The following is a 19,164-nucleotide window of genomic DNA, read 5'->3' on the forward strand; positions in this document are numbered from 1 at the left end:
GGTAAAATATAGCGTACTTGTGTTTTCATTCCCTCCTTCCCTATGTCATGTCTTTCCATGCCATTTCTTATGCTTAGTCTAGGGTGAAGCATTGCCAATATTTAGTACTTGTCACAATTGCATGCATTTTTAAGCACCTCCTCTGTGACAAATTCACTGGAAATTAACTGTGAATGCTTTCCACATGTGACCCACAGTGTGTTCACTGATAGTCATTCTACTCAAGTCCCACTGAATTGCAGCTCTGTGGGATTACTCACAATAGTGAGTAGCTGATCTCACTATTCCAGTTCTTTCAGATCAGTTCAGTTTTGTGTGCTTTTAGTTAACAAGAAAATTCATTACTGTGTTTCCATTGATCACAGTTGTGAATAATAGGCATTGGAGGTTGTGTTGTGGTTTTCCCTATAGTTGCTCCTTCCTTGCTCTGAAGTTTTGGTTGATATTTAGGTGTAGGAATTGAAGGAATGATTATACAAGGTAAGCACTCCAAACATATGAAGGGTGAGATTCCTTCCTAGTAGTACAAAGACCTAGCAACTCTCTTGCATCTCATGTGTGTTCTTCAAATGAGGCTGCGGTGAGGCTGAAATAGAAAAAATTGGTCACTCCTCTCTAAAAGAATTTATTTCATCCTTGTGCAAAGGAGGAGAAAAATCTGTTTATAAAACTTGATTGTGCTACACTGCTAGGTAAGTACACTGCTATTAGAAACCAATTTTTATATACAGTAAGACCAATGGATGATAGCTACAGTAATTCTCTCAGAAAATATTATTTCAGTGTTTGTTTTTTAGAATGTGAAATGCAAAACATTTTCCATTGCTGATTTCTCCCCACTTGTATTCAGCAACAAAAAGTCTTTCTTCATTTTGAATGTCATTTAATCCTTCTGTGAGCAATCACGATTTCTCTGTAATTCTATGGGGATTTGCTTACCTAATGCTTGGGTAGCAATGAGAGAAAGAAGAATTTGAGGTTGCCGTTACAGGCATCACCGTGGGGCTGATAGTTTTCTGGGCTTTTCCTAGCATAGAATGGACTGAACAGCAGGATATCTGGCCCTTTGCTGTCTTGTTGTAGTTGAATTTCCCAAGATGTTTAGCTCTTGGCTAAAGGAAGCAAAAACAAGAGGTGTCAAATTGCTCTGATACTAAATGGGTGGAAAGAAGAACCTGTTGAGATTCTGTTGAAAGAATGGAATTTGTTTTAAGGAATTTAATTCTTTTAGCCAAAATGTACCAGCAAGCATAGCTAAACCGTACTTCTTGCTTAGCCAATAGCACAGCTGTCTCTCTACTTATAGGGCATTAATTTTATCTTTTTGGGTACTGAAACCATATAAGGCTTGATCCTTTCTCTACTCATTATTTCTCTGTTGGTATACAGTCCCCCTGCAGAACTCAGCGCTTCCCCACTTCATGGGCCTGAAAACCTGTCTTTCCCAGTGGACAGACCTGTCCTGGAGTCACCCAAGTTCGTATCTGAAAACAGAACTGCAATACAGAAGAGCGAGAATAACAGCAAGACACTGGAGCAAGGCAAGACAAAAGCTCAGGTGAGCAAAACATGAAGCTGTAATAGTGCTAAAGCTGTGAGGAAGACCTACCAAGTTAATATCTAATTGCCTTCTGAATAATCACCAATGAAAAATAAATGTAATGGGCAGCTTCACCTTTTTGTTAATTTCTCACTTGCGGAAAAAAATGTCTAAACTGAAGACTTAGTGAAGCTTGAATTTGATACCTTCTCAAGATTAGGGACTAACTCCTTGACTTCCATGACCTTCAGAAGTATTTCTAAGAATATTTTCTCTGTTACTCTTTTTCTTTTCAAGTTGTCTTAGAGTAGCACGTTAAAGACTGACTGAGACTGGATTCCTCTCTCTGTGTTCTGACAGTAAAAAATGCCATCGTGTCCTCCTACTGCAAGCAAATGTCAAGGAAGGATGCCTTAATTCTTATTAGGCTCAGGCCATTTTTGTCACCATGGCAATAGCAAGAGGACAGAATGGGCCCTTCTTAAGGATAAACCCAGAGTAGTGTCCACTCCAACTAAAATAGCTCATGCATAAAAGCTCTCTGATAATCCATTTCCAGGTTGCCTCATAGAAATGATGCTAGAGGAGTGGGTAGGACGGTGTAGATAAAAATAATTACATAACAGTTTTTTCTTTCTATATTTATTTGAGAGGTTGGTAGCCCTGCACATACTCGGAATATAGGGAACACTGGGTAGTGTTCAAACCAGTTTGTGTCATCCACTCATCTTGTTCTTCCCGGAAGCCAAGGGTTCAGTAACTGAGAACTAGTCTGTGCGTGTCAGGTCTCTCCTTTGGCTGCTACTCCTGTACTGCCCTCTGGAAGATCTGTCTTTTAGGACACTACTGCCCAGCTTGAGATATAGTGCCAGCCAGCACATACCTGCGGGAGAAGTTGTGGGCAGACATTTCTTAAGCATGTAATTTTGCTGGCTGGCATTTGTTGTTCTAGAAGACACTGAGACAGAACTTGCATGCCTGTAGTAGGATCCTGTCACATGCATTGGTCTCTTGTTCATTTTCTCTCTAGGCTGAGAATTCTTTTTGAGCAGTTTTATACTGATTTCCAACATGCTATAGTGCAGATTATTTCCATGTTGCTTGAAAGCACGCAGACTGTAAGTCTAATGAAAGTTTTTAATAGAGTCCATGAGCTTGGAGGTCCTAGGGACCCAGCTCTTAGTCTCATAATTTCTTGGCATCCCTGTTTCCAGCCCAGCTTATACCATGCCTCTAAAACAGCTTACCTGGAAAGTGTTTGTCTCCCTGACTTCTGGACTACTGTCCCCTGCATGGCCCAAGAGACTGCTACTTCCATCCAAAGACCAAAGACTTGACTTTCTCTTCTTTCTGCTACATCCAGTCTCTCCCTTCGTCTCCTTGGCCCAAACCAGTTGTGGGACTTGGGAGAGACTGTTCCCAAATCAGAATATTCCATTTTGCAGAAACTCCAGGGAATGAGGGTTTTGTTCTAATTTAAAACAAAAGAAATTCTCATACACTTAGAATTTTATATAGGACAAAGAATTTGTTCTATAGAGTAAATTTTCCAGTCCATTCTAATAGCCATTAGAAATACTTTAATGCATCAGTTGTTTGCAATCAGTTAAATAAAAACTTTAATTAGTAAATCTGTAAAACAGACTAAATCCCAAATTTATCATGCCCTCTTATAGCAAAATTTGCATAGAAAATGAAATGTTATTGCTGATAAAATTATAAACAGATAGTTTTCTCTTTTTTATTATAGGCAATAGGCTCTTTTGAAGCAGATGTGTTAAAAATGCACGAATCCATCAAAAGCATTCACAATGAGAGCAGGTTGGTAAATGCAGTGGTATAATTACTGTATGGGACTGAATGGTGGGAACAGCTAAAGTGATTTTTCCATACTTTAGAGATTTTGAGATTTAAAAAAAAATCCTGTCAAATGGTGATGAATGATAAAAACTCAGCAACAAAAATTCTAAATGGAGATCACTGGAATAACAATTTCTGGCAAAGCAAAACATTTTGGTTTGCTTTCATCAGCATTTTTGCAATTGTTAGTTTACATTCCTAAAAGGCATTTTTAAGGGAAAAAAATGTTCATTCACATAACAATGTCAGAATAGCATACTTTTTCAAATTTTTCTCTGAGTAAGGCTTAATCAAAACAAATTTCATCATTCACATGAAGTTTTTAAATCAAAGTAGGATATCTTGCTAAAAAATATGCTATAAGTCAAATAGAGATTACAAGCTTAATACAGTAACTATTCGTAAAAATTCCACAACTTAGATTATCACAGAAGTCCTTTCTGATATTCAAATCTTTGACACAATAAAATATTAATTCCTAAACTACAAATTTCTTGGGTGGTTTGTTTGTTGGAGGAGGGAATATCGGTGTATGGGCAGACACGCTTACTTCTTCCTTTCACTTTTGCTTTTCCCTCCTTCATTTTTGTAGTTATGTATGAATGTGCTGTAGATATAATCATGTTTGTGACCACTGAAACCAATGGAATTACAGCTAAGTGTAGAATTTGATCCTGAATCTACTCCCTTTATTTCCTTCAGTATGTTCATTTCCCTCTGTTCCTGTTTTGTTTCATTCATACAAGTCAACGTATAACTGTTGCTCCAAATTCACACAAGGGCACTCCAAGACTAGAGCAAAGCAATTGCAGTTTTATTGTAAGTCTGTGTTCTTACCTCACTCTCTGTTCTTACATGGGAAAATAAAGAGATATGGCAAAGATCTTCAGCTTTCATTTAGATTAGCAATAGCTGAGAGGATATCTGCAAAGCCTGCTCCTGAAATACTGCATCACCCTCTGACACAAAGCTTATCATATAACTGGGTGAGTGAATCATATTACTCATGGGAAGCTCTTTGTTCTTATTTGTGGACCAACTTCCAGCATTTATCTGCCAGTTCACAGAACTGGGCTTGGAGCTAGTTTTTTACAGCATTTTACAGTAAACACCCATTAAATGTTGTTACAAGGGACCACTGTAATATTAATATTAATTTTAATTTTAAACAGTCTGACTTGCTGTCCCATTCTTGCATCATTCCAGTGAAACTGATGGGGCTCTTGTCTGTGAACCAATGCATACCCACAGGAAAGTGAATCAGATGAACTTCTGGATTAACTAAGCAAGGCAGATAACTATTTAATGTGTGATAAGCAGCAGTTGATTTATTACTGTAGTGTTAACAAGTTTTTCTGTCCGTCTCCACCTCAGCTGCGGGGAAGACAAAACTGTATATCTACCCTGACTTCTTAGAGAAATCTCAACTCTAGAACAGAGATATGGGTGGTATTTTTGTCATACTGTGCTCTGAGTAGGTAATTTCTAAACTTTTTCTGGTCTGCGTGGGAGGGTGGCACTTATTGCAAAAATCACAGTATCTTTTCAAGGACGAGTAGCCTGTGCAGAAACTACTGGTGTCACCAAACAAGCTGCATAGAATACCAGGAGCAAGAAGGAACTCGATCAAAAGGGGAGAGGCTTTTTTTACTCCTTTGTTGCCCAGGGGAGAATGATGGGAATCTTTTGCAGGTCAGGGAGTTGCCATAAGTAGTTTGCTTCTAGACAGAGGGACTGCTATAATGTCTTTCCTGTCGCAGCCATGTTTGCAGGAAAGGTAAAACCCCAAAATGTAAGGCTCAGTCTTTGCCACAGTTCCACTCAGCTCACCTCTTTCCTCATCGAGAACACTCCTGTTCTTGATAATTCCATGTATACTGCCCAGTTCCTGAAATACTGCCCTCTAACCCAAAGCTGCCAAGAATTTCCTGAACTGACAAAGAGGAGAAAGTTTGTGCTACAGTATTTGCTCTTTTCCATAACTGCATATATTTGCGTGTGTGTGATGTAGCAAAATTTCCACTCTTCTGTTTCCCTGGCAGGTACATGAAGAAGCAGTTCAACAAGTGGAAGGACAAAATGCAATTTCTTCACAACTGCCAGGAAGACAAAAACTGCAAAATAGAGGCAAAGCTCCAGAGCCTGAGAGCAAGCCATGAAAACCTGCAAATGAAGCTGCAGCAAATGAAGCAAGAAGTAAAGGTATAGTGATAAATATACCAAGAATCTTCACAGCTGTGGGCAATTTCTGGATACTAACTACTCTTTTTCCTACAGACCAGTGCTCTTGATACTATTTGGTGCACCTTCGGCTTGTCTGCTTAGTCATTTAAGGTTCCTGTCTTCAGAGAAAGCAGATAGGCTCTTTGCAGCAGAGATTTTCTTGTCATTTAGCATCTGGCACAGATGTCCACGTCTGGGATGTTTATATCTGCAATGAAAACAATGAGAGGGTATTCCAATAAGAGTGAGAAAATGGTTTCCAACAAACAGAAGTGATAGATACTTCATTGCAGTCTTTTCTTTAAAGAAGAATCCTGTGTTGGCATTGCATAAATAAAATAATCTTTTGTCATTCCTAGTTGCTGTCTTGAAGTGAGATGTAATACAGACCTCTTACAGAAAGTATTTTATCTCTTTTCAATTGTATTGACTCTTGTTCATGTAAAGTATCTCTGAGGTTCTAAAAAGGCCCTTGTTTCACAGGGAACGCATATATATTTGCCACCTACAGCATTCAGGTAGCATTTTCTGTAGTGCTGCTCTTCTTAGACTATTTTTCAGGGATGGTCAAACATAGAGAAAAGCCAGACATATCTGCAGTGCACACTTGGTCAGCTTTGTATCACTTGCACATGGAGACCAGTAAGACCTGGCATGTCCTACCATCCTGTGTGTATGCTGTGATGCTAGCCTGTCACAACATGCAGGAGTGGCTGCACACATACAGTTAAGTGTTCAGTGCATGCACAGTCAGCTCAGTGCATCCCAGTTACATCAGACTCGGCGTTCATGCAGTGAATGGTATTTGCCATCATAGTTCTGTCTAAAATATTCCAAGTACAATTGTGGCACTGACAACTTACCTAGTTTGGGATTTCAAATGTTAACAAGTGTGAGGTGTTTGATATGTGTTTAATATACACATCTATTTTTCCCTTTGTTTAATTCTTTTAGAACAATTTTCCTGCAAATGTACTCTTGGAACATTATTATTCCTACTTTTCAATGACATTAAAACATATAATGTCTTCAGATTGTAATTGTGGACATAAATTTGTCCAAACTCAATCACAGTTTTATTTTATTGCAGGAAAATCTTTTATTTGCAAAAAGAATTGGTTTAGTTCACCAGAAATTAAAAAAATATTATTATTCTGACCCCAAATTATTTTCTTACCTATTTTAGTACTACTAGCAAACCAAAATATCAGTTGTTCTCAAAATGTAGTTTATGTGTTTTGTCTATTGTAGGCAATGTTACAGTCATCAGAGTATCCTTTTTCACAGTGTCAGAATATAATGGCAAGAAATCCACATGTACTGCTGGAAAGGAGAATGCCCGGTGGATTAAATCCTGCCCAATTAAGGCCTACTTCCAGAACATGTGCAGACTGGAAATCTTTGAATTCCCCCAACTCTGCAAATAGAATGCAGTTTTTACAGACACCTGAGGTTCCCACTGCAGCGGACTTTGTATTCTCAGAAGAGCCTCTGGAGTCTGTGTCCCTGCAGAGCGACAAACGCTTTATGGGACAGTATAAAAGAGCAAAGGAGAATCAAGCATATCTGCCTGAATTGACAGAAAACTCCCTCAGTGGCATGGTGAAGAATACAGTTCTTACTCCCACTGCAGTGCAGATACCACCTGATGAGAAGGATGTCAGTGAGGAAGTGGAACTGCAGCAGCTAGTGATGAAACTGAAGGATGCGTTGTCTCTCCAAGCCCAACCAGGTATAAATTCTCCCAGTTATCTTGACGCTGTCTTCTCGCCTTCCTCCAGTTTACTCTATAATATCGTTCATAATCATTTAACCCTCAAAGGAAACTCAGAATCTTGCCTTTGCCATTGCAGAAGTACTCCAGCTCTGTCCTGTAAGGTAGAGCATATTCCTGTAATGTGGAATATAACCCCTAATGTTGGACTGATTTGAAACAGGATGAGTCAAAGCGCATAAGAGGAAATCAGTCTCAGCAGTCAATTAAGGAGCAAACTTATACTGGTGAGGGCACTGGAGGCCTTTTCTGTTTCCACTTATGTCACACTGTAACTATGACTCTAGTCCCAGGCAGACTTCCAGCAGTACAAAATCCCTTTGTAATCAGTGCTCTTACACAGCAGAGCTGTGTTCAACACTTAGGATGCCTCACTTTTGATAATGAGGATGTAATGAGGAGAGTGACGGAAAAAGCTGCCGTTTCTACAGTTATCTTTAATTAGAGATTTATAAAGAGATTTTCAGGGCAGCATCCAAATGTCCTGAAAGACTCAAAATCTGTTCTACTTTTCAGCTCAACAGTCTGCTTTGCAGCAGGAGTTCTTCTCTACAGCTGAACATGTTTGCAGATCCTTTTCTGACCTCATCAACCAAGTAACTTCACCACCTTGTAAATGATGGAAACTACTATTCACCTTACAGCTTCACTGAACTGTTGAAGGTAATTGATGACACGTCAGACTCTTTAAAGTGTCTCAGATGTTGCATTGTAATAACCCAGATTTCTGCATTTACTGATTTCAACAGGAACCTTAAATAGTGTTAAAGAGCAATGTAACTTTTCTATTGGTGGTTTTCAGCTCTTGTGCAGTAGATGTTGGCCCAGCTGATAAAAATCAGCATGTCTTCATTAATGTCACACTGGCTTTCACAACTGTCCTGCCCTGTCCTCCCTTCTCACTGCTATGTAATATGTAATGGCTTGTGTTTTGGGAACATTTATTGTTAATAGGAGAATTGGCTTGAGTCAACAGGTTTCAGTGATGTATTTTCTGTTACTGTATGTTTGTATTATTGTATGTTTATTAGACTAAAGGAAGGAATAAGTTCTTAACTGTCAGATTAATCAATACTTGATACTTACATATTTGTATTTTTCCAAACTACTGAATTCGTATCTATAGGAAAAGATGCTTTGAACATTTAAAGGAATTTGATTGATTGCTTTAGAAGAGCCTTTCTATAGATTTCTATTGATTACCTATATATTAGTATAGAATGGTTAATAAGAATGTAATTTTACCTGCAGCATCTAAAATGTGAGAAAAGTAATTTTTTCCTTGGTTGCTAGTACTTTGTATTTGATGGAACATATCTAAAACTCCCAGAGTACTAAAAATATTTGTCAAGTCTGTACACACTCACATACAGGCATATATATGCATGTAAGTAAACATATAAGCTGCACAGAAGTTTGTAAACAGATAGGTGATTGGCTGTAGGTAGCGGGTTGTACTTGCTGAAGTTGATTACAAAGCATCTATTAGGCATCAGCAGGGAAAGAGGCTGGGGTTTTAAGAGAAAGGAAGATATCACACAAAGGAAACATTGCCTACTACTTTGATCCATTCATACTACGGTCTAGCTTCATTTCTTAGAATAATGAATAAGTGAAGGCCTTAGAATTTAGATCATTCTTAGAAGAAAAATAATAGCTGCTCACTGCTTTCCTTTGATTGCTTCTTGTTTCCTACATGTTTCTTACAGCAGTGCAACTCACTGAGATACATCAGTATAGGCTGTGGTGATAGTGTCATCAAGTGCGTGTTGTTTTAGCGATAGCAGTTATGAAGGTTGAGATAATGGGTTAAGATATGGCATGTTAGTGATTTGCATGTTATTATCAGATGTTGTGCTTTGTATTGTTAACTATTTGTTAAGTGACAACGTGAACTAATGGCAAATATACCAAGTGCAATTCCTCAGCAGTGCAAATGATTGCCCAATACTTTCTCTTTAGCTGTTTATATGCCATGGTCAATTTACCTCCTTGGAATTGTGCTGTATCTCTTGTTGATGACAGCAGAAAGGAAAACATTTTTTTCTGATAATGCACAGAAGTATTTTAAAGATCTGAGAAATGGAAATTATTCAGTACCACTTCGGAGATAAAGATTATAGATTCAACGACTCACTATTACTGTTCTGAAGGAGGTGCATAAAAAATAGTGAAAGAGTATGTGCATGCAGGCTCAAAAGAATTTTAGTTGAATCACTGGAACTATACCAGCTTTCCAAGAGAGGAAATACTCCTAGTATTTACAGGAATTTTTCTGTGATTATTAAGAAAATTAATTTGGTTTGGGTGAAAGCAAAGTATTTTTGGAAGCTTTGGGAGAAAAGTTAGGTAAATTACATATTCTGAAGCTTTGTTTCATGTATAATTAAACGAAGTTTAGGCTGATGTGATTGAAAAGGCCGATGAAAAGTGTAGTGCTTAAGAAAAGCTGCTCAGCAGAACGCTTAATTTTCCATATAGATTTTCCTGTTCTTGTATTTTTCAGAATGAATTATAATCACCAAGATAAAGGGACTGTCTGACTCATTAAAATGTCTAGAAATCTTATTTTCTGTTGGTAGCACCTCAGCCACTTTCTTGAAAGACCTTAGACTGTGGTAGTCATAGTAATGAACATTCCTGGTTCTTTCTGCTAGTTTTTGTACTGGAGGCCTTAATTACACATACTGCAAACATTCAAGAATTACAGCAACAAACTGGTATTCAACTGGAAGCCAACAAGCATTTTGTCTCTAGCAAAGGAAGGTGAATAGGGTGAAAAATAAAGGAACTAATTGAAGGAAGAAGACCCCAGAAAACAAATAGCGATGGGGTCACTAGAAAGGGGATACAGCCATATTATCACATAAACAGAATATAGTGTGAGATAGGTGCTTAGTAGCTTTTGCAATATACCAGTGCCAACATATACAAGCTGATTACGGGAAGATATCTATCAGCTTCTGATGAGACTTTTAGTCTCCTTTAGAGTGAGTGGATCTGAATTAAAATTGATTGGAAACAGTGACAGCTGACAAATACTGGTTTGGTCTGACGCAACATGGAACAGGTCTGGAGCACAAATTTGTACAAATAGATATTCCTGAACCACCATGAACTCTTACTTCATGTTAGCACATAAAGACTCAATGAAGTGTTTTTCCATACTACTAAGCAGTTGTTTAGCTGCCAAGTCCCTACATGATGAAAGGGACAAAATCCCAAGGCCTTTATTTTGTTGTTAGTCAGTTCAGTTGACAACGAAGCAACCTCAGTCAAACATGTTCATCCCATACTTCTTCTGACATGCTCAGACTGAGAAACAGTAAGCCAGGAACAGTATTTGCAAAAACAATCCTAGCTCACACCAAGATCTACCATGAAGTTTATAGAGTGGAGTAGTAGGAGGCAATATTCTGTCTTTAACCACAGGAACATTTTAAATTATTCCTGTACAGCTAATCTGCTCGCATCTCATACTCACAGCGCTTGCTTTTTCTTAACACAGTCACCCTAGAAGGCCCCAGTTGATAGTGAGTGAATCAATAGCAAACATCAGCATTATCTGATTATGTTTTCATGCCAAATTTTTGAGAGCTAGATAAAAGCAAGCAAGACCTAAATTCTGACACTTTCAGAGAGAAGAAATCGACTGAAGTAGGAGTTTCTTCAGGAACTTTATCACTTGCAGGCTTACATGTAATTAATTGCATCCCCTGTTTTATTTCAGCACAATTAATAACAGAGATTGTCTCCTTTACATCAGCAATTTTCAAATGTTTTCCATAGTGTTACCTCTTCTAGAAATTCGTCTGTTTTCTCAGTCTTTCCTCCACATACTAATCCCTTCCTGCCCATTTCTTCAAGGGCTAAATAATGCTATGGCCTGTTAAGTAAGAAGCTTGCTGAAGCAGAGAAGTATTGCCAATTTATTTAAGCTAAACAGCAGCTCAGCCCATAGTGGTGTTTCACCATTTCTGTTGCTATCTGAAGGGAGGAAGAAAGTTGCTAGCAGCCCTTTCCTAGGGGATCCTATTGTTATAGGTTGGACATATCTGCAGTGGAAACAATAGCATCTTCCCAAGGGGCCTTGTGGAAGAGCATTAGCTATTCAGATAATCTGTCTGGTTTTACATTTTCTAAAGCTTGAAAGCATATGGGACCAGGTAACATTCAGTCTACTACCGTACCAATCATACTCGGCTGAGGCATCCAGCCCTTAACAACTTCTCTGGGCAACCTGTTCCATTCCAGTGTCTCACCACCCTGACAGTAAAGAATTTCTCTCTAATATGTAATGTAAATCTCCCCTCTTTCAGTTTAAAACCATTACCCTCATCCTATCACCACACGCCCTGATAAAGAGTCTCTCCACATCTTTCCTCTAGGCCCTCTTTAAGTGCTGGAAGGCCACAAAAATCTCTCCAGAGCCTTCTCTTCTCCAGGCTGAACAACCCCAACTCTCTCAGCCTGTCTTCATAGCAGAGGTGCTCCAGCCCTCTCATCATCTTCATGGCCCTCCGCTGGATTAGCTCTAACAGGTCCATGTCCTTCCTGTGCTGAGGGTTCCAGAGCTGGATGCAGTACTCCAGGTGGGCTCTCACAAGAGCGGACTAGAGGGGCAGAATCACCTCCCTCAACTTGCTGGCCACACTTGATGCAGCCCAGGATGTAGTTGGCTTTCAGGGCTGCAAGCACACATTGTCTGCTTATGCCCAGCTTTTCACCCACCAGTACCCCAAAGTCCTTCTTCTCAAGGGCTGCTCTCAATCCATTCTCTGCCCAGCCTGTATTTGTGTTTGGGATTCCCCCGACCCACGTGCAGGACCTTGCCCTTGGCCTTGTTGAACTTCATGAGGTTTGCATGGGCACACCTCTCAAGCCTGTCCAGGTCCCTCTGGATGGCATCCATTCCCTCGAGTGTGTCGACTGCACCACACAGCTTGATGTCATTGGCAAACTTGCTGAGGGTGCACTCAATCCCACTGTCCGTGTCACCAACAAAGATGTTAAACAGCACTGGTCCCAGTACTGACCCCTGAGGAACACTGCTCATCACTGGTCTCTACTTGGATGTTGAGCCATTGACCATAACTCTTTGAGGGCAACCACCCAGCCAATTCCTTATCCACCAAGTGGTCCGCCCATCAAATCCGTGTCTCTCCAGTTTAGAGACAAGGATGTTGTGCAGGACAGTATCAAATGCTTTGCACAAGTTCAGCTAGATGATGCCAGATGCTCTTCCCTTATCCACCAACGCTGTAACCCCATTATAGAAGGCCACCAAATTTGTCAGGCATGATTTGCCTTTAGTGAAGCCATGTTGTCTGTCATTGATCACCTCTGTATTTTCCATGTGCCTTAGTATAGTTTCCAGGAAGATCTGCTCCATGATCTTGCCAGGCACAGAGGTGAGACCGACTGGCCTGTAGTTCCTTGGGTCTTCCTTTTTTCCCTTTTTAAAAATGGGTGTTATGGTTCCCTTTTTCCAGTCAGGGGGAACTTCACCAGACTGCCACGACTTCTCAAATATGATGGCTAGTGGCTTAGCAACTTCATCTGCCAATTCACTCAGGAAGTATGGATGTAGCTCATCAGGTCCCATGGACTTGTGCACCTTCAGGTTCCTCAGATGGTCTCTAACCTGATCTTCTCCTACAGTGGGCTGTACCTCATTCTCCCAGTCCCTGCCTTTGCCTTCTGCAACTTGGGCAGCATGGCTAGCACACTCACTGGTGAAGACCAAGGCAAAAAAGTCATCGAGCACCTCAGCCTTCTCCATATCCTGGGTGACCAGGTTTTCCATTCCCTACTGCAGAGGGTCTCTCTCTCATTTTCTCTCCTCTGAAGGGAGATGCACTCCCTACTCTGAAGGGGAGCATCTGTCGTTTGTTTTAGTCGCCAGCCCAGCCCAAACCATGACACATACATACAGATTAAAGTAGGCAACTGCTTATAAACCATGCAGTTTATTAAGGAGACTTGAATTCATAGGTAATTAAAAAAAAACACAAGTCCCAAGTTAATCAGAGATACAGTGCTCATAGTTATAGGCCTTCTTCCACAATGTAAATTAACATCAATGAGGAATAAAATGCAAAAATTAAAGAGAAGTAGTTAAAAAATATCTACAAATCAAGATCTTGGACTAAATGTGTCATTTCCTCTTTTTCCCGAGCTCTCCAAAGATTCTTCCAAGTAATGTAGATCTGCTCTTATGCATGTGGATACTTATTAAATCTTCAAATGAGTCTTTCTTCTCTGGCAACCTCTGAATATGAGAAAATATCCCTGAAAAGTGATATGAAAATGCATATAAGTAAGCAATTTTCAAACAGCAAAAAGGAGCTGAATACTCAGTTTCCCACATCCATGTTTGCTCCATCTTTAGCTGCTACTGGTCCCCATTTCATCTGCATTGCCCCCAACCCTCTTGTTTTGGCAATGGTCACATCCCTCCGTTTTCAGTGACAAGTTACTTTGAAGAAAAAGGTCCATGCTGGGGGAAAAGATCAGTCTTCCTATAAAACACTTCCGCTTGTAATTAGCAGAGTGAAAGCACTTGAGTCTGCTCACAGTCTTACAGACTCACTGGCTTGTCATCAACCTCCTTGCACAGTGGATGAGATCTCTCACACTGTTTAGTAGTATGTTTTTTATTTTCTTGAGGAACTAATGGAGCATTTTCTTTGCAATGATATCCAAAAGCCATTAGATTGGCCTTATTTCTTTTAGACACATTTGTCTTCTGAAAAAATAACTGGTTAACATAGTACCTGTTTATGTTAGTAGATCTCAAATGCGTAATACAGCAGCCTTTGCCCCACTGCCCTCCCTGGCACCCTGCAGCCCGGCAGAGCTGGGACAGCAAGTTGTGTCTGTCTTGGGCCAGGTGCAAGGGCTGATCTGAGCCCAATTACCTGCACCTGTGAGGGAAGTGGGCACAGCTGTGACCACTCTGAGTGACGGGTATCAGGGGGACTGCTGAAAGAGGAGAAAATAGGTAGAGAGGTTTTCGTTATGGTATTCTTCAAAAGTTTATACTGGGCATGTGCTATGTAGCTTCTTGAGGAGGGTCTTTTTGTACGACTGCTCTTCAGGATGATTTGCTGTAAGTACAAAAGCTGTGTTTTCCTTGTGGTTCTTAAGTCTTATTTTGGCTAATTAAAAGTTGTTGCATCGAACTTCAGTGTTGTTATATATTGGAAATGTTTTTATGAAACCTGCTTTTTCATAGTGTTCGGGTTTTGTTAGGGGAAAAAGGGGAGTTGCTGAAGATACCTTGGCCAGGTAGCTCTAAAGGACTCTCCCTATTTGTCTCAGTTTAAAGCAAACTAACCCGAGGGTATCTAGGGAAGTTGAAATGCTGCTGGGTTAAGTAGGTTGTTAGCTGGATGGAGGCAGTTTGTTAGATAACTCATATATAGCTGTTCTGATTTTGTTGTGTTTTTCATGCCTTGTATGGAGTTTGAAGAGTATTTTTAGACTTGTTAGTAACTACAATCAGGAGCCTGGCAGGACTAGATCAGTTCAGAAAACAGTGTTTGAACCTGTAAGTTTGGACCTGGGCTACTTCTATCACTGACTTGGTATACACTCAGACAGACTTGTTTCCCAGGAGGGCAAGTCATGTGGAACCGTGGAAGCGCTTCTTAGATGTAACAAGGTAGTTCTGCTCAGTACTACTGAGAAGCTTTTACCAAGGACTTAACTAGGTTTTTTGGCTTGGAGGGCTTTTCTGTTTTTTTCTTAGAAAAGCTCAGTTCCTGATACTCAATTTTCACAATGACCTCATGGGATTTATCCTTTAGTTCTGAAATCTAGTAGCTCTGACACTAGAATAGTAGCACCTTAACATCAGCATTTCTGTGCCAAGTCCGGATCTCTGTCTTGTTTCTCCAATTCAATTCTATGTTTAAGGAACTTCAGTGAATGCAGCTTACAGATTGCTCCTGATTTATGATCCTGTTTGCAATTAAAAAACTAAACTAAAATTGTGAATATTTAAGAGGAATAAGATGGGAAAACTTCAGTATGGAGCAAAAAGGATATTATCAACAGTTACAAAAGTAACAGTATAAAGCAAAAAAATCTTACTTTATTGTTCGACTCTTAGAACAAGCCTACTGAAAGCTATTCATACCTGCCCATGTAGACGTGGGGTGAAGTACATAAGGTCATTCAAATGCTGTTGGTGCTACTCTTTGGGCTAAGAAAACAGGCTTGTACATCTCTTTACGCATAAGAAGCAGTAATTCTAGTCCTCATCATTTGCTAAGGTGTGATTTCTATCTGCAATTATTAACAATTGATTTTTGCTTTCACTGACGAAACAAGGCAGCAGGGTCAAGGGTTACAAAGATTAAAACAGTTGGCTTTGTTAGGAAACTGGGATACTTGGATGAGAGGTTAGATAGCTCCTCCAAAAAACAAAATTTAGGCTGTTACTGCTATAAGCTCCCCGCTACTGACTGATGCTAATCAATTGTACAGAGAAACCAGATTAACTGCTTACAATTCACAAAACAAAGAGGTAAAAGGATAGAGAAGGAGAGGAATCCTTGTTTGTCTTAAAGTGTGACTGCTTAGTAGTACTTAAAATCTCTCTGCATGGGAGTAAATGAAAGTCACTATCAATCACAGAACCCATTATTTGATTCTTCAAAATACATCAGACTGTTACTCTTAATATTGACTGGAACAAAAGCTCTTTGCTTAAGAAAATCACGGTGTGGTATAGACATAAAGAGCCAGATGTAAACAAAAGGCTAAGGGGAAATTCAGAGAGTGATATTCAAAGCTGCAATCCTGAAAACAAAAATTCATCTCAGTTTTTGATAGTACTGATGCCTCATGTGTCTAAAGCTGCATTCTGTTTGCACCCAAAAGTGCATCAGTCCGGTCAGGACTGAGCAACTCGTTGCCTTTGTGATGTCTAAGGCCGCTTGGGAAACAGAGGGAATTCTGTGCTGCCTGCCATCAGTGTATCTTAACACAGTAAAGATCTTCTCAGAGCTACATGATAGCTCAGATTCTTTGCAGAGCGGAGTAGGATCCAATCCTTGCTTTTAAAATGCTGATAGTGGTTGTTTGGCTCGGAGCATAGGAACTGGCCCTGTGTGGTTGAGGAGTTCTTCAGTCTGAGGGGATCAATTCAAATACAACTGTCTTAATGGCTAGGATACTCTGTAAATAATGGGGGTAAAGACCTCTTGATCCTTCCCATCTCAAATCCTATCTTTAAGTACACAAAATGTTTTAAGGTTTGTGAACAAGAGCTGGACTGTCCAGTGGTATAGTGGCCCTACGGTGGAAGAATTCTGAGTTCAAGTCCCTCTTTTAAAGACATTCTAATGGGTCATTGTGCAGCGAGGTTCTTCATTGTTCCATGGACACTCCCCACAAACATCTTAATAACTAAGACACTGATGCAGTAAGTGAAGATAAGGGTCTGAATCTATTTAAGTGGAAAGGCAGTTCTGCCTTCTCCCTGTGGGCCCGATGTGCTACACTGTTGGTGATGGCAACAGTACTTCTAGCCCTCCATCAAAATACGGCACCTGCCCCTTTCTGAAAGTGGACATTCTCAAGGGAAGGATGCATCTCTTGGTAGCAGGATCAGAAATGAAGCCTTGGAAGGGACTGAGATTTATGAAAAGTTATGATGTATCTTCCTGCTGGGAATGGGGAGGCTAAGCAACATGCGACCTTTTGCAGATCTTGTGAGGTGCTAGCTCTCGCTGCTTATGGAGACTTTGAGCCTGGGGAATCTGCTCTGAGGCTGGGAACCTGGAGATTGGGAATGGGATCATTTAGTGTTATAGGGTAGTGCTTTTCTTCCTGAAGCTGTAGCTGTGTCTGAAAGCCTGCATGCATCTGAGCCCTAGGTCTGTTTCCATTGTGTGTTGGGCAAAGTTACCAGTATGGAAATAGGAAGTACCTAGTGGTTAACAACTGGATGGCAAGTAAACGTATCCTTACTCTTGTGATACGACTGCCACTCTCCCCAGCAGCACCAGTATGATGCATTCCTGGGGCGACACTCCTCTTGCAATGAGGAATTCGGAACTAGCCTGTCCATGGTACAATAGTGGTAAAAATGCTGGTGTGGAAGAATATATTTGTATGTTCAATTGCTGAGCTGCCTTCTTTGTTTGAATCCTCCTATGTTTCACTTTCTGCTCTCCCTCCTCCCACACCAAACTGAAACTTAACCTGAACTCTAATGGCAGCGCTTTTGTGGAGGTCAAATTTTTACTGAGATCATTTTTAACATAAACATATCTCTATACTGGATTGGGGAGAGTGGGGAGCAGTTGTGCAGCACTGTCCTCTGTTTCTGTACTATTACCACATAGTGCAATAAGCCTGTATCTCTTTTCTTTCCTACTAGACTCTAGTTATTGCCCGTGAGACGTGTATTAAAGGAGTAGTAACCTTGGTTTCTCCCTGTGAACTGAGAACGTAGAGTAGAGATCTTCTGTTCAGCTTCTGCTAGCTGCCTTCTCCCTAGACCATGGGTTCTGGAGAGCACACAGTCCACATAGATATCCCAGAAGAGCTGAGCCAGGTCCCAAAACAGAGCCCCATGTTTCAAGTTCTCTGATGATTTCAGGAAGATCATGAAGTCCCAAAAGCCGCTGACCGAGTCAGAAATGCGAGGCTTCCTCATCTCCAGTAAGACAGCTGAGGAGGATTCCCAACACTGGGGGTCTGCTCGCCCAAGAGCTAGTGGATCAATTTGGCTATGGCAGAGGAAAGGTGTCACACAGAATGCTCCCATGATGAGCAGAGAGCAGGTGAGTCTCATGTTGCAGTGAATTCTTCCTCTGCTCCCAGGGTCCATTGTATCACTGAAATATAACAAAACCAAAAGAAGCTGAAAAACTTTTCACTGTTAGATGCAGTAACAAAGCTCTGGTATCTTACATTATGTAGAAGGCAGTTCAGATGTTGATAATTGTTTTGCTGTTCTTTAAAGATCTGTAAATATAAATACTAGTGGAGTTGCATTACTCTGTGCAGTGTTAGAAGTGTGTTAAAATTTGTTAATAATCCTCAAATCCATATGATGATCTCTTGTCTGGAACTTCTTCATATTGAAATTCTTTGGCCTTTCTTGATTTACAGATCCCTAACCTTCTTCAGTAAAAATCCATTCTTTTTTACAGATTTTTTAAAGTCTTTAGGCAGTATTGCTTTCCTCAAAATTTTATTCTTCTCAAAATTTTGTGAGCCCTTTAAAATAGCCTGTACTCACAGGAAACTGTGGGCAGCAGGTGGAAAACTATTTGTTGAAAGTGTGTTCCAATGAATTAATGGTATGTTGCAAAATCATCCATTGAACAGGAGTGTTTTATCTGCCAAAATGCAGAACAGCTCTGAAAAGAGGGTATAGCAAAGCCGCAGCACAGCAGCTGTATTGCACAACATGTATACATACATATAGAAACATAGAATAGTCTGGGTTGGAAGGCACCTTTAAAGGTCATCTAGTCCAAACCCCCTGCAATGACTAGGGACATCGTCAACTCGATTGGGTTGTTCAGAGCCCCGTCCAACCTGACCTTGAATGTTGCCAGGGATGGGGCATCTGCCACCTCCCTGGGCAACCTGTGCCAGTGTTTCACCACCCTCATTGTAAAAAATTTCTTCCCTGTATCTAGCCTAAATCTACCCTCTTTTAGTTTAAAACCGTAACTGTTGGTCGTATTGCAACAGGCCCTACTAAAAAGTCTGTGCCCATCTTTCCTGTAGGCCCCCTTTA

General features: G+C 40.3%; 2 protein-coding genes across 2 annotated transcripts in view; one reads left to right on the forward strand and one right to left on the reverse strand.

Annotated features, from left to right (window-relative positions):
- Window positions 1–19,164, forward strand: part of DYTN (dystrotelin) — a 46,674-nt gene that overhangs the window by 12,306 nt on the left and 15,204 nt on the right. The window contains exons 10-14 of the mRNA XM_074593989.1: window positions 1,390–1,558; window positions 3,291–3,361; window positions 5,443–5,602; window positions 6,875–7,355; window positions 7,914–8,060. Of these exons, the coding sequence (XP_074450090.1) occupies window positions 1,390–1,558; window positions 3,291–3,361; window positions 5,443–5,602; window positions 6,875–7,355; window positions 7,914–8,017 (985 nt within the window). The 3' untranslated portion in view covers window positions 8,018–8,060. The remainder of the gene's footprint in view (window positions 1–1,389; window positions 1,559–3,290; window positions 3,362–5,442; window positions 5,603–6,874; window positions 7,356–7,913; window positions 8,061–19,164) is intronic.
- On the reverse strand, window positions 13,555–18,243 carry FAM237A (family with sequence similarity 237 member A). Its single transcript, XM_074593990.1, has 2 exons — window positions 17,835–18,243; window positions 13,555–13,688 (listed from the first exon to the last, which is right to left on the reverse strand). Exons 1-2 carry the CDS (start codon window positions 18,241–18,243, stop codon window positions 13,555–13,557), a joined length of 543 nt encoding a protein of 180 aa, XP_074450091.1.

Source organism: Larus michahellis, chromosome 7 (genome assembly GCF_964199755.1).
Source record: "Larus michahellis chromosome 7, bLarMic1.1, whole genome shotgun sequence".
NCBI classification, from domain to species: domain Eukaryota; kingdom Metazoa; phylum Chordata; class Aves; order Charadriiformes; family Laridae; genus Larus; species Larus michahellis.

Coding starts and splice junctions, on each gene's coding strand:
- FAM237A (XM_074593990.1), bottom strand. CDS start 18,243: ATGGACCCTGGGAGCAGAGGAAGAATTCACTGCAACATGAGACTCACC. Junction 13,689..17,834: donor GTTCACAGGGAGAAACCAAG/GTTACTACTCCT, acceptor ATCACTTTTCAG/GGATATTTTCTCATATTCAG.